Source organism: Macrotis lagotis, chromosome 4, assembly GCF_037893015.1.
Source record: "Macrotis lagotis isolate mMagLag1 chromosome 4, bilby.v1.9.chrom.fasta, whole genome shotgun sequence".
NCBI lineage: Eukaryota > Metazoa > Chordata > Mammalia > Peramelemorphia > Peramelidae > Macrotis > Macrotis lagotis.
The window spans coordinates 221902952-221919578 of NC_133661.1; the positions used below are offsets into that span (position 1 = coordinate 221902952).

The 16627-nt window shown below is 34.4% G+C and overlaps 1 protein-coding gene and 1 pseudogene across 1 annotated transcript in view; one reads left to right on the forward strand and one right to left on the reverse strand.

Annotated features, from left to right (window-relative positions):
• Positions 1-334: 334 nt before the first annotated feature.
• The window catches only part of TRIP11 (thyroid hormone receptor interactor 11), a 73252-nt gene continuing 56959 nt past the window's right edge, over positions 335-16627 (reverse strand). The window contains exons 17-18 of the mRNA XM_074235421.1: positions 2311-2392; positions 335-572 (exon numbers count right to left, since the gene is read on the reverse strand). Of these exons, the coding sequence (XP_074091522.1) occupies positions 350-572; positions 2311-2392 (305 nt within the window). The 3' untranslated portion in view covers positions 335-349. The remainder of the gene's footprint in view (positions 573-2310; positions 2393-16627) is intronic.
• LOC141522207 (seipin pseudogene) lies at positions 12540-13895 on the forward strand (annotated as a pseudogene).

Here is a 16627-nt window from a genome sequence, read left to right on the forward strand (position 1 = left end):
ACCTTCCTCCCTAATCCCAATTCTGTTCTTCATTTTAGTCTTTTCAAAATCCCATTCTGATGCAGTATCTTCCAATAAACCTTTACTGATTCTTTCCCTTCCAGTTGGAAGCAATCATTATTTCCTCAAATTTGTTTAGCTCCCTATATTTCACTTTCCACAATTTGTCACATATTATTATATCAGTATATATTTGTGTATCCTTTAGTAAGATGTAAAAGAAAGAAACTACCCTATTTCATATTTGCATTACCATAGATCTTTGTATAAAGGAAGTATTTAATGTATTGGTTGAATTAAACTGACTTCAGATTACATGAATGAATAAATGAATTCATTTCATATTGAGCTAAGTAAAAATATTCTTCCTATTTTTATTTAACAAAAACCAAAATTTTAAATAGCAACACTTTTGGTCATAAGTTTTTTTCAGACTAGATTTTATTTTTATTATTACCTGTTCTATTTCTTCTTTTTGAATTCCCAAGATGCTTCCCATTAATCTTAATACTTCATGACGTTTATTCTTTGGTGTATGGAAATGTCCAACAAAGAGGTTTCTCATTAAAATTCTAAAAGACAAAAAAAGTTTAATCCAGATCAATTTCTATGTAAATATGAATTCCAAAAGATGTCACTAAATATATTCTTCCAAGCACCAAATATTTTTAGCTACTCTTCCATTTTCTCATACTAGAAAATTCAACTAAGTGAAAACACTCAAATCCTACATCCTCCCATAGATGATGATACCTTATTAAATAACCACTTTGTGCAGCCAAGGCTTTTTTTTTGCTTGTTTTTTGTTTTTTTATTTAAGGCAATGGGATTAAGTGACTTGCCCAAGGTCACACAGCTAGGCAATTATTAAGTGTCTGAGGTCAGAGTTGAACTCAGGTCCTCCTGACTCCAGAGCTGGTGTTCTAACCACTGTGTTACCTAGAGCTGCCCCTGCAGCCAAGATTTAAAGTAAAAAAAATTATCTCTAAATTAATTTTAAATATATAGGCTGGGGGGCGGTTAGGTGGCGTAGTGGCTAAAGCACCAGCCTTGGAGTCAGGAGTACCTGGGTTCAAATCTGGTCTCAGACACTTAATAATTACCTAGCTGTGTGGCCTTAGGCAAGCCACTTAACCCCGTTTGCCTTGCAAAAACCAATAAATAAATAAATAAACAAACAAATAAATAAGCAAATAAATAAATAAACAAGCAAATAAATAAATGAATAAATGAATGAATAAATAAATGAATAAATAAATAGGCTGGGTTTTGCCTAGTATTTCCCATAACATCAAACACCTCAATTTCCTTAAGAACATTAGGGAACTTTAGGTCTTTCAACTGTTACCTTGCTTATATTTTCATACTTAATCACCAGATAACAGTAAATACTAAATGATTCTTTCAAATACAAGAATAATGGTTAAGATTTATGATTTATAAAGTGTTTTCTTCACAATGACCCCATTATATGTAAAGTACAAATTCTATGCAGATGAAGAACCTGACACAGAATAGTTAAGTGATTGCCAAAGTTAATATAAAAACAATAAAAAATCTAACCTTAAATAGCAATTTTAAGGATTGCTTTCCATATATCATCTCATTTGATCCTCACAACTTTGTAGGGTAGGTACTATTAATATCCACATTTAATAGATGAGAAAACTAAGGTTTCCTCAGGATAAATGACTTATCAATGGTCATCCAGCCACTAAATAAGGGAGAAATATTTTTAAACTCAGATTCTCCTGTCTCTAAAGCCAGAACTCTTGCCAATATACCAAAGGATCTCTTTAAACATACCAGGATTTGAATCCAAATTATTTGATTCAAAGGTCAGTGGTTTTTTTTTTACATTTTATCAGCCTATAATGTTCCTAAACCAATGAATTTGAATAAGGTAAGATAATATTATTTCAATAATATTTTAAGATCTCCAAAAACATTTTCCCCACAATAATTCCATTTTAAGAAAGAAAATGTGGAGGCTAAAGATATAAAAAGAATTTTTCTATTTTGCTTTGAATTTCTAATTACATTTTAAAGCAATAATAAAAGTTTCCCCAAAAATATCATAGGGCAAAAATTTTATAAAAGAAAAAATAATGAAATAGTTATGCTATTAAATTATTAAATAATTAAACTGTTATGTAATATTTATGAATCAAATGAAAATGTTGAACAAATTGTATGAAAAAATACTTAACAGAATATGGGAATTTTTTTAAACTTTAAAAATCATCTGTAGAATAAAAACTAATTTCAAGATAATGTAAAATATAATAATAAACAGGAAAAAACTCTTACTTGTCCACTTTTCCTTCTGTGCTATTTATTAGGTTCATCAATTTATTCTGTACATCATCTAACATTTCCTGACGCAGTTCACCTAAAAAATTAAAAAATATAATAAAATAAATGTATTGTCTTTTTGTAAAAAATAATACATTACAATACAGTAACAAAAATGGTATATTACAAAACAATACAAATGCTGAAAGATTTTTAGGAATTTTATTTTGAACTTTAACATTTACTTGATATGACTGCATTTAGCTCAACTTTTCCCCTTGTATTTCAAAATTTGGAGGAAATTTCTACTGAAATCAATAAATCTGTACAGTAGCTCCAAATTATTTAAATCACATCAGAGTAAAACGAGTAAGGCAGCAAAGTATACAACAGTGTTTAACAGTATATTTTAGGTAATGCTTTTCATACTCTTTAGAAACTCGATAAGCAAAGGAGAGACTTTTCTCGTTTATTTGCTTATATTAAAAAGTTTGGCAAACACTTTTTAAGCATGTTAGAAATGTCAATGGCAGTTCCAGAACCATTTGGTAAATGCAAGGAAATGGAAAGGATTATTTATTTTCTTTTATTCCATTTTCCTGGCTGGACCTTGTTCTTAATAAGTCGGCTGGGAAGACTTCTAGCGGAACTAAGAACATGGCCCAGGATACAGATGGTAGGACAAGGTAACCAGGTTGAAAAATTATAAATTGAAAGCCAGGATGTTTGCTCTAATATAATGAAGCTATAATAGCCTGCAATTGGATTACAAGATTCAAGAACTTTAAACAAACTTCTATTTTTAAGGGAAACCTACAAGATCTTGAAGAAGGCAGTTGGAATTATCATGGATAATTCCTAGAATTACTTTTTATAAAGCTAACTATACTAAGGTCAAAGAGACTTTTGTAGAAAGAATTTCTCATATCAAACTCCTTGTTTAAACCAGTAACTTCATAAACTAAAAACACGAGCTGAAAAAAGTGTTTAATCAATCCAAACTGGGGTAGCAAATTACCTCTTTTCAATATTGCAAACGATTAAAAGATAAAAATCTAGAGTATGATCTTTCAAAATTAGAAACGTCCCTATATCCAACAGAACTAAGGTGATCCATCATTCTTTCTTAATGTATATACTATATTTTCACAGAAACACAAAATGGCATTATTTTAAGAGTCCTCAGAGGTCAACTACTCCAGTCTATATCTAACACAAATCTCTCCCTACAATATTCAAATAGCTATCAAGTTCTTTGCTTAAATATCCAAGAGGGCAAAGGAATCTCCTACCTCCTGGGAAAATCAATGTTTTGTATTACTCTCTTAGGAAAACTTTCCTTATAAATAACCAGCCTGTCTACAATATTCACTTTTAAAATTGTTTTTATATGATTATAACCATTCACTTTTCATTATGAGACTAGATTTCGATTTGAAAATAAATATGGAAGCACTGATTTCAAAACAAAATTGTATTACATAATGTCTAGATGTGTTCATACACCCATATCCATACCTTCACATACAATCACAGACACCCCCACCCACTCACCCACATACACACCACTAGGGTAAGTTTGGAGAAATTTAATCCATTAGAAGGATGATGACGATGACTATTTTTAACCTTAGAATCTCAGTGTACAAAAGTGCTTCAATGTACACTGGTGAAAGAGTACAGATGTAAGCAGAATCAAGAATTTCTAAAGTCAAAATATCCTATAACTATCACTTTACTTTATTTAACATATATTTTCCTTTGTGGAAACTTCTTCCTGAGACCTACTTTCCTAGTGGATGAACCCTCCCAGGAGGTTCCACCCAAGCCCTTTTCTCTTTTGACTGAACTTCTCACCAACCACTTTACCCCTATCCAGGTATCCTTTATATCTCCTGGCTCCCCCCATTGAAACAGAAACTCCTAGAAGGTAGAGACTGCCTGATTTGTTTCTACTGGTATTTCTAGCAGTTAGTAGTACCTGCCAAAGTAAGTACTTCATAAAATCTTTCTTCCTCTGTCATCACAACAACACTGAGACAGCAGACAAGTATGACTGTCCCAGGAATACAAATGTTCTCCATTTATCTAAGTAATAGAATATACTTTTGGAGCCAGTGGCATGCTTCACACAAAGTTTTACTTTTGTCTTTCCTCAGTGCCCAGAACATATTAGGTATTTAATAAATGTTTGTTGATTAATTGATGACTAATCTTGTGATTTAGTGACATGTAGTATGTATGAAGCCAACACTACATAGAGTTGAAGTACATCATATAGAGTTGAAGTACATCTATTCCAACATGCTCATTTTATAAAGAAACAAGTTCAGACAGTTAAGCTAATTAGTCCAAGCTCACATAATGATTAAGTAGGAAAGTCAGAATGTGAACCTAGTTCCACGGACTCCAAATAGAATGTTTTTTTCTAGTGCACAGAAGTCAGTGGCATTCACTTTTCTACCAATTTCAAGGCCCAGTTCAAGTCTTCTCTTCTTCAGCTAACTTAAGAGTTCACCAAAATGAACTCTGCCTCCTCTGAAGTGTAAGTACTTATCATCTATGACACCTCATCACAAAATGCCTGCTCATGTTAATTTTTCATGTGTGTATGAGACATCTCCAAATAGATCATAAGAGTACATTGAAAATGGTCCAAAAGTTTTGATAAAATAACAAAATCTATTTAAAAAATAAAAGATCAAGAATATCAATGAAAAATTATGAAAAAACATAGAGTGAAAGGAGTATAGGAATATTTTTTTCTGACCTCAAAAAAATTAAAAAACAGTATCTGGTATTGGTTAAAAAACAGCTAGATCAGGGCAACTAGGTGGCACAGTGAAAAGACCACCAGCTCTGGAGTCATGAGGACCTGAGTCTAAATTCAGCCTCAGACACTTATTAATTACCTAGCTGTGTGACCTTGGGCAAGTCACTTAACCCCACTGACGTGCAAAAAAAAGAAAAAATATCTAGATCAATGTAACACACTAGGAAAGAAAAAAATTCAAGAAAAAAATGGAAAGGATAACCCAATGTTTGAAGAATCAAGTGGAAAAGAAATGCAATTGATAAGCTACAGGTAGGACTAGCTCTTGCAAAAAATTGCTAACCCAAATTAAAAATATTTAAAAAGTTAAAACTAATATTAGACATAGTTATAGGTAGAATGGAAATGCCCATATAATATTCCTCTCCTAAAACAATGTAGCTAGAATGAAGGACAGTTAAACTGAGTCAGCAGTACTTTCCACTCACCACCTCAACTGTGTCAAAAACTTCAGGTCCATATATCATGAATACTTACTTCAAGAAGAGAATTAGTTAAATACTGTATATGAAGAGCTTCAAAAACCAATCGCAAAATTAATTACATTTTAACAGATATGAAATGATTCATTAATGGTGTGGGCGCCATTCCTGAATTAGCTATGTAAAGTCAACCACCAACAACTTGTTTCAGCAAAAAAAATCAAAATTAGAAGCTAGAAGATTAAAAATAAGAACAAAATGTAGTGTACAATTAACCTATTCAAACAAAATAAAGATAATGGAAAAAGGTAATGGAGAAAAGGGCAGAGTCAAAGACAATAATTTCATATAGAAATTTAACTGATAAAAATCTATTGTTATAGAGTGGCTAGGTGCCACAGTGGATAGAGCACCAGCCCTGGAGTCAGGAGTACCTGAGTTCAAATCCGGTCTCAGACACTTAATAATTACCTAGCTGTGTGGCCTTGGGCAAGCCAGTTAACCCCATTTGCCTTACAAAAACCTAAAAAAAAAAATTTATTGTTATAACAAGGAGACCAAAATAAACCTAAAAAGCACTTTAGCAAATTTACTTGACAGCAGAGAAATGCAGCCAAAATTAATATAGAATTAGAATATAAACTCATTTGTAACAGGAAATAATGAATCAAATCATAAAATAATCAAATCATAAAATAGAAAAGTGGTACAAGGTAAAATAAAGAAAATTTGTCACAAGATAAGGAAAATAGAAAAGAATGAGAAGAAAAAAAAATGAAAAAATCTGCAAAACCTTTTCTAACAATCTACTTTCACCATCTAAAATAGCAAAGCCACTAAGCCACACCTTGACTTTCACACTACAATCCTAGATATTCTTATGGAAAAAGCAGAAATATGAATAAAGAGAATAAATTTGGGCAAAGAAGTTGCAAAAGACCAGGTGATTAGGTAAAAGATTCACCCTGGAGGGAATACAACGGTGAGAGCATTAAGGAAATGAATTCACAGCTATGTGAAGAATGGTTAGATATTAAAATCATAGGATCTTATATTTTTTTTAAAAGATCAACAAGAGAACACCAAAAAACAATCAACCTATATGCCATCTACAAACAGCTTTTAATGAGACTTACCAACATTTACATTAACAACATCCTCAATAAGGATGGAGTTACAGTGTTTTTACACTTCAGCCAGTTCTTTGAGCAAGACTTTAGAAAGACAGGCACACTGATACACTGATGATGAAGGCATAAAGTGATCCAACCATTATATTTGGCATTTTGTAAATAAAATTTAAAAGTTACTAAATTTTCTATAGCCTTTGACCTTGATTGTCTATCACAGGACATATACCACTAGGATGTCAAAAACAAAAAAATAAAGGTCAAATATATGCCAAAATAGCAATGACAGCACACTTTTTGGTAGAAAAAGATGAAAACAAAGTAATATACACTAGAAGTACGGCTAAACAACAATAACATATGAAAGAAATAGATTATTATTGGGTACTAAGATACATTTGAGAATTTCAGATACATACATACATATATATATATATATATATATATATATATATATATATGAGAATAGAAGCAGGACAAAATAAGCAGAACAAAAAAAGCTACAACTACATAAATAAAAAGATTACTGGAAGGAAGTTAAACTCTGAATGAATGAAAAAAATCCCAGAGAATCAATGTGAAACAAATATATCCCCTCAAATCACAAAGATGTTTGGAGCCACTAAGACAGAGTATCAAATGTCAGATGTGGCCATTTTGTCAAATGCTTAAGGCAATTAAGTTAGAAACACTATAAAAATACTTCTAAATGACAAAGTTCATGATTTAAATAAAATTAAGGTTTTAAGATTATAAAACTACCTGGGAACTCTTCCTAATCTAATACTAAAAATGAAATGGCATGTAATACATAAATTTTATAAATGAAAGTAACAATTAATGACAATAAAATGCAAATGACACACTTTTTTTCATGCATATATCCTTGCTCTTTCTTTCACATCTCTAATTCTCATTTGATGTCTTCTTTACAGTGTTATATTTTATCTATCTACTCAGTACATATAAGATGTTTAAAAGCCAAGTATTAGATAAAATGTATTCTGGATAGGAGTCTGGAAAACTCAGAAAACTCAGAATTTGAGGATTGGAGGTCAGAGGGCTAAGGGTGATAACCAGGAAAATTTTGAGAGCTAAAACTCACTTCAAAAATCCTTAAATAAAAGCACTTCTCAATTACATCTTCCTCTTAATCTCTCATTAATTTTATGTCTCTATGGAAAAATTCATAATTCACTAAAACCACAGTTCAAATTTGAAACTACATTTGTATAAAGGTAGGCAAAATATGACTTTGTAAAACAAATGTAATATCTCCATGAGGTAATGCAACATACCAAAATAGTTCTTTCAGTTTTGTTTTTCTTTTAATTGATGTCCAGGTTCCTTTGTTTATAAAAATATTTGTTCACATAATGGCAAAATTACAGCAAAACAACATGGTATCATTTTACATTTTTTTTCAGAAAGGGAGTGAATAAATAACACTGGAGTTTCTTCTATTAACACTAACTAGCTTTGGAACCCATCTTACCGGAATGCTCCATAAAGAACACTTAAATTTTACTAATATCCCTTGGGAAAAAAGTTCAAGTCAAATGCATCAACCAAAAAATATTTTAAGGGTGGTGCAGTGGATAGAGTACCAGACCTTAAGTCAAGGACCTGAATTCCAATGCAGCCTCAGACATTTGAAACTACTAATTAGGTAACCTTGGACAAGTCACTTAACTTCACTGTCTCACAAAACAAAAACAAAGCAAAGAAATCTTATTGAAGTTCCAAATTTTTAAAACAAATAAAGCAGTGCATTAACTGCTGAAAAATTTTAGAATACAAATTATTATTCTCTTACTTCCAGGTATTTTCCCTTTCCAGAGGAAATACTTTTCTTTCAGGAATTACAAATTTTTGTTTTTTTTTATAAATCATATTCCCAAAGAATACTTCATCATTAGTATATTCAGCATACTGATGATGTGACATGTTTTAAATTGTTTAACATGTCTTAAAGGTATTATAATGACTTTTTCAATATCATAATAATTCCTCTGATCATATTTTTAGGTTAAAATGGTATTTAGTGAGAAACTTTTTGGTGTAAAGAACTGATGCTGGAGACATGAAGGCTTCAGTTCTAGTCTCCTCAGGCAGTTTTCTAAGATTGCAAGTTTCATAAGAGCTGCTTATCGTCATGAGTATAGGGAGCTTCCATTTAACAAGAAAAACATTTTCTTCCTCCTTTCACTCATACCAATGCTGATCCCACAGCTAAAGGAAACTTTGACCTGCCTACAGTTTCAGAACTGTACCTCCTTCGGCTACCTGGAAGTATTTCTGGGCTGCCACTCCACTTCACCCCACCCTTGACCTCCTAAATATGTGTTTTGCTGTCCCTTCTAGCTCTGTGCTAAAAAAAAAAAAGGCATTTTATGTATGTTTTTGTATTTATGGGTGTTTGTTAAGTATTTTTATCATAGGGTCAAAGTTCTTCATAACCTGGCCAGATTTTAGCTTCCTAATCTCATTAACACTTTACTTTCCTCCACTATTCCAAATAGCTTTCTTGCTATTTCTCATATGAGACATAAAAACATTAGAAGACTACAAGAAAAAATAAACTTTTAACATTTATTCTGGACTCCTGTTTTACTCTCACCCCAAACCAATTTATTGAAGGACAAAGTTTATTGCAAATGAGTTATTTAGTAGTCAACTATAAATATTTTAAATATCTATAAACATAATTTTAAAAATAAGTTTCTAATAGTAAAGATGCAGTTACAAAATAGGAAACTATTTATACATTATAAACCAGGCTAAAAAAACCAAACACCCAAGTTTTAGCAATACTATTAGAATCTAGACATATTCAACTAACAACAATCTGTTAACCATTTATGGAAATTCAAAAACTGCATCTGGTACTTTTTATATTTTTCCATTTAAATACCACTTTTGCTAAAGATAACCATAATTCTTCAAAAGATTTGGCCAACAAAGCTGTGTCTGGGAATGTATTTGGACTGTTTTCAATAGAATGCTAGATGTTTTTTGTGTAAATACTAGCCCAGAAAACTGAATGTTTTATATAATATGAAAACTCTATCCATCAATATCATGAAAGTAGTTCTATTAACATAAGAAGCTTCCTTTATATATGATGTTTTAAATCTATTTCAATATTTTATAATGCAGGAAAAAAATCTCAATCTCATAAATTCTTTAAATTTTAAAGAAAATACTTTTTCATTCTCAATTTTAGAGAACATGAAATAAGGTGTACAGAATAAATCTTGAAAAATAAAAAAATTCAGAGTAGTGATAAAATCTTTAACAAGTCTCCAGTAGTGAAGACTACACAAATATAAAAAAAAATCCTTTTTCCCCTCAGTCTACAGTCACAATATCCATTTATATTCTAGCATAAATTCATCTCTCTTTTGAGTATTTGCTTCCTCCTTTCTTAATGAGAAAAATGCCTGGCTCACAGTCCCTTCATCTCAACTTCTGCCTGCCTTATTCTAGAGAGAATTCAACATGGACTCTAATACTATCTCAAACAATTTCCCAGTTCCTCAGCTCCTCTGACCTCCTAATACATTTCACACTCTTAACCATCATCCCCAAGTGTTACATGCTTCCATGATCAAGAACTCTGAAACTTCCCTATTCAATTATATATAAATCTCCTATTATTCCATCTATTCCTATACTTCACTCCTCCTAAATATAGTCTTCATCATCCCTATAATTTCCAATCACTCTACCTTTAAAAACATTATGTGAAAAATTGTTGAGAAAATTGGAAGTTAGTATGGTAGAAACTTGGATTAGACCAACACCTTCCACCCTATACCAAGAAAGATCAAAATGGATACAGGAGGGCAGCTAGGTGGCACAGTGGGTAGAGCACCAGCCTTGGAGTCAGGAACTGAGTTCAAATTCGACCTCAGACACTTATTAATTGCCAAGCTGTGTGACCTTGAGCAGATCTATGAAAAGGGAAGCAGTTTATGTCAGATCTACAGAAAATGAAGCAGTTTATGACCAAAGAAGAGATGGAGAGCATCATTAAAAACAGATTATTTTGATTACAGTATCCCTATTTGTGGTGGCAAAACATTGGAAATTAAATGAATGTCTTTCAATTGGGGAATGACTTAACAAACTGTGGTGTATGTGTGTGATGGAACACTATTGTTCTATTAGCAACCAGGAGGGATGGGAATTCAGGGAAGCACTGAAGGATTTGCATGAACTGATGCTGAGCACAATGAGCAGAACCAGAAGAACACTGTACACCCTAAAAGCAACATGGGGGTGATGATCAACCTTGATGGACTTGCTCATTCCATCAGTACAACAATCAGGCCCAATTTTGGTGTATCTGCAATGGAGAACGCCATATGTATCTAGAGAAAGAATTGTAGAGTTCAAATAAAGACCAAAGACTATTACCTTTAATTAAAAAAAATCCATTATCTTATTATATAATCTTGCTATCTCTTATTTTTTCTTCTTAAGGATATGATTTCTCTCTCAACACATTCAATTTAGATAGATGTATAGCATGGAAACAATGTAAAGACTAACAGACTGCCTTCTGTGGCGGAGTGGACAGAGGGAAGCAAGATTAGGGGAAAAATTGTAAAATTCAAAATAAAAATCTTTCACTGAAAAAATTATTATATGGAATGGAATGGCTGTGTGAGAGGGAATAAGGGGAAAAGATAAAGGGATAACTATGATAATGTAAAAAAACCAAGATAAAAAACTTTTAAAAAATAATGTTCCTCACAGCCTGGCCCCATTTTATTTTCCTAATCTCATTAATACTTTACTTTCCTCCACACATATTATTCCCTATTATTCCCAGAGACATAATAGCTTTCTTGCTATTTCTCATATGTAACATTCCACCGTCTCAGTGCCTTTGCTTTGGCTATCTGGAATGCCTAGAAGATTCTCCTTTACCTTTCAGAATCTCTACCATAAACCTTTCTAGATGCTTCTAGGCTGCTAGAGTCTTCCAGACCAAGATTATTCATTTGCTTTATATGTTTTGTATACACCTATGCACATAATATTGCTACACCACCTCTCCTCTATTATAACATAAACTTCAATAGGGGCAAGACTTTGTGGTTTGTCCTTTTGTTCTTCAAGAGCACTATGACACAGATGCCACAACTTGCACGAGAATTGGATTTAAGAGAGGGAGGGCTGTGCAAAGCCACTAGCCTCAAAGGCAAGGACTATTAGCTTCCTAACTTCAATACCTCACACCTCAGCTTTGGTCTCACCTGGGAATCTCCTTCAGTACCAAAAGTCTTCTCATCCTGGAATATCCATCCACCATGCATCCTCACAGTTGAGCATTATTTTGACCATGCCAGACCCCTTCTCCCATTGTTGAATGTTCTTCCTGGGGTCTCCATTTTGGGGCAAACCCTGGCCTGCCAATCTTCCTTTCCTTCCCAGTTAGGATCCTGATCTTCAGGTCTTCATCTCTCACTGCCTTGCTCCCAACATTTCAACCCCTTTTTGTGCAGTCTTCACCCACCTTTCTGCTTGTATTTGTATCCCCAGCACATAGTAAGTGCCTAACAAATGCTAGTTGCTTGCTTATCTTTCATTTTTTCTTTGAATCCATGGAATTTAGTATAATGACTGATGCTTAATAAAAGACTGCTGAGAGCTTTCACATTATTTTGTCATTTATTTCTATTTTTTTTGCTAAGTATCCATCTAACCAACATTTCTTTTTTTTGTAAAAAGTTGAGGGTGGATATAAAGAACAAGAACATAAAAAATGTTCAATTTAAAGTGAAAAATTGGCAGCAGCGAGCAGAGCGGGAGGTGATGGCACCCCTCGGGCAGGCACGGTTTCCATGGTGACTTGGTTAGGAACTGCCCCCTGTGTTGTCCCATGGCCAGGGGCAGCAATCGGGTGACAGAGCAGGTTGGACAAGGCCTGACACCTGGGCCTAGTCAGGTCCTGGCTGCCCCCTCGTGGCCCTCCCCATGGCCAGTGACCCGGTGCCAGCCCTGCTCTGGGCCCAGGAAGTGGGCCAGATGTTGGTGGGCCGAACCCAGAAGCTCCTGCTACAGTTCGGAGTGTTGTTCTGTACCATCCTCCTCCTCCTCTGGGTTTCTGTTTTCCTTTATGGCTCCTTCTACTATTCCTACATGCCAACAGTCAACCACCTCAGCCCAGTCCACATTCCCTACAAGACAGACTGCAATTCTGCTGGACCCATTCTCTGCTCCTTTCCTGTTGCCAACGTCTCCCTGGTCAAAGGTGGATGTGATCAGATGCTGATGTATGGACAGCCCTACAGAATTTCCCTGGAGTTGGAGATGCCCGAGTCCCCAGTGAACCAGGAGCTGGGCATGTTCATGGTCACCATTGCTTGCTACACCCGAGGGGGCCATGTCATTTCCTCTTCTGCTCGTTCAGCCATGCTGCATTACCGTTCGAAGCTGCTGCAAATCTTGACCACACTCATCTTCTCGGGCCTCTTATCTGGCTTTGCTGAGCAGAAGCAGCTCCTGGAGGTGGAACTGTATGCAGACTACAGAGAGGACTCATACATGCCAACCACAGGTGCAATGATTGAGATCCACAGCAACCGCAATCAGCTCTATAGGGCTCAGCTCCGGATTCACACCCACTTCACAGGGCTCAGGTATCTGCTCTACAATTTCCCTGTCACTTCAGCTGTCATTGGCATTGCCAGCAACTTTACCTTCCTCAGCGTCATTGTGCTCTTCAGCTACTTGCAGGTGACTAACCGAGATAAGGAGGCCTCCCAAGCTGAAGGACAGAGAAGGGGCCCTGCCCGACAGCCAGGGCTGGGGCCAAGAGGCCGAGCAGAGCTGACCAGGCTTCCGGAGAAATCGCAGGATGATGGGGACCACGCAGCTGTCCTTGGGCCAGGGAGTCAGCTGCCAGGAGAAAGAACCTGAAGTACAGCCTCTTAATGAAGAGGGGCTGGATCAGGAGACCAGCAATGGTTCTGGCTCCTGGGAGGATGATGCCTTACTGACTGAGGCCAACCTGCCCACCACCTGCCCAGAAACCCTGGGCAATGCAGACCCACCCCCGGGCAGCAGTGTCGAGAGCCCTACAAGCACCTCCCACCTCTGCTCAGCCTGCTCCAGTTCTTGAGGGTGGGGGCTCCGGTCCTCACACACCTATCACTTTTCCTTTGCCCTCCATCCTTTCCTCTTTTCCTCACAATAAACTTTTTTCCACAAAAAAAATAAAGTGAAAAATTGCATGACAACTTAACATGAATATCCATTTAAATTCAAACATGGATTCTACTGAAATGTTTTCCCCTAAGATTAATATAGATATGAAAATAACACTAACCAAAACAAGAATGCCTGGCGTCCACTTGAGAGAAAACACATAAAATACTTTTTAAGAAGTGATAATAACTGGTATTTACACAGCACTTTAAATTTTGCTAAAAGGTGTGCATAGAATATCTGAGCTCGCAATTACAAGGCACTATTATTTCTCATCTTGCAGATGAGGAAATATACTCATTGAGTTTAAGTCACTTACTCATAGTTACACCATTTGTGTCAAAAACAAAATTCAAACCCAGGCCCTTGAAGGCTTGTAAACACTTTTTCTAAGTAAAATGATGTAAAAGGTTGTAAAATATTCCCAAAGGATGGGAAGGATTACGTTACAAATAAGTATTTTTCTTTCTATTTATTCAGTTTAAAATACAAGACTTGATGTTCCTTTTCATTATTTTCTCATTTTGTATACATCACTGATAAAATTTCCTCCACTCAACATGATCCAGGTCAATTATTGCTTCATTATTTATGGATTTCCTGCTTCAAGTCTCTCCCACTCCATGTCATTCTACACATTGCTGCCAAAATGATTTTCCTTTAGATCAAGATCTGATGATGTTAACTTTCTCAACTCAACAAATTCCAGTAACTTCCTACTGTCTCTAGGATAAACTACAAACTCCTCTTTTTAGTTTTTAAAATCCTATACAGTTTGGTCCCAAACTCTTTTTCCTAGCCTTCTCTTCCATTTTGCAATCCAGCAAAACCGGCCTTCTTTTCCTCACCTCCCACTGCCCATACCCACATCCTCCTCACCTCTATCTGACAAACTTCTCTTTCTCTGAGATCCATCTGAAGTACCACACAAACATAAAATCTTTTCAGATAGTCCCAACTGTTACTGCCCTTCCTCCAGGGAAGATGATGAAGCCAGCTCAAACCAACTTATGACAGTCAATTATTAAATTTTCAGTGAAGTAATGAATGAATAAATGTATATTATACACCTATTATATGCTAGGTCCTGTGCTAAACACTGAAAATAGAAATAAGAAAAAAAGACAGATTTTGTCCTTAAGGAGATTACAATCTAATGGGGGGATATATTTACACCACAGAAACTAGACAAATGCTACAAATCGAGCTTGACTTACTATTTTCTGACTATCTAGATTTTTGAAAATGATGGAGAAAAATGTAAATAATGAAGATTAAATTTGCAAGTACCCATTGATTCTCCTACTGAATCTATCTATATCCATATTGTAGGTTCTTAATAAATACATGATTATTTACTAATTGAGGAGCCCATTTTTTTCCACTGCACAGAACTTTTCTAGCCATTTATTATAAATCTATTAGGGCTTTCAAAAACAGAACAGACTGCCTTGCTAAAAGCTCACCATTGCTGTGCTGTAAAGTACACTGCTATACTGGACAAAAGTCATACTAGCTGCCTGCTCTGGTCTTATCTAAATGAGATTTACTATATGACTAAATGTTAAATAATTAAACAATATAAAATTTTGACTTTGTTAGTACACATTAAAAAGGTCTTATAAAAATGCTGTGTTGGTTAGGCTAATATTCTTTCCAAATAAATTTAGCTTTTCCTAGGCTTAGTACACAGCAAAAATTATCTCGTTTCTACAGAGATGAGATAATTAAAAGTTTTGAATAAAACACAACTTCTTAAAAAAGTTATTTCCTTATATTGTGTAAATGCTGAAACTTTACATTAACTAATCATTCCAGTCCTCAAGTTATGAATGCTTATTAAGAAAAAACAATCTATTAACTTTTCCTTCACAGTTTAAGGCATTATGTATTCTCTTACAGCAAAAAAAAATTTGTCTCTTTCAAAGTTGTTTCTCCTGGCAAATTTCTTTACTGTCTGGCCAAGTTTTGTGTTAAAAATAAAGTACAGTATTACAACATCCATCAACATTTAAAGTGTTTAATGATCCATGAAAGGGGAAAAAAATGATCCTCCTGAATCAACCAAGATAAGCAAGAATTTATTTATAATTTCAAAAGGGTATATAGCTTTGTAAGAGTTTAAAATTCTTAACAGTTATGAATATATAGGAAAGACAAATTAATAACCCAGATGAATGAGATGACACCATTTAAGAACAATTGTAAAACTGACAAAAAATACTTAAAAACTTAACAGATGAAATGTCTTTTTAAACCCTTGTAAACAAGTCAAGCAAAACAAATCCCTGCATTAGCCACATCCAAAAACCAGGTTTATTACAGAGGACTAATGATAAAGCATGCTAACAATTTCCTCAGAAAGAGGTGATAGACTCAGGATTTTTGTACAATCACATTCTCCTAAAGAGATGTAATCATTTTCCTGTATTCAACAATGAACCCAGGAGTTGTGAATAAGAATATTATAGAACAGTGACTCAGAATCAAGGAATTTTTAGTGCTATGCCTTACATCTGTTTTTCTGGATGACTCTCTTCTGCTTCCTAACTACCTGGCTGGACTTTTGACCATTTCTTTATTTTTTCCTAGGATCTCATCTGCTTTACCATTCAGTATTTTTCTAATTCTTTTTATTTGCTTGGTTCCTGATACAATGACTACCCTGAGTTTCACTGTCCTATTTTCTGACTCCCTAATTTTCAATGAACATTTACACTTTACAC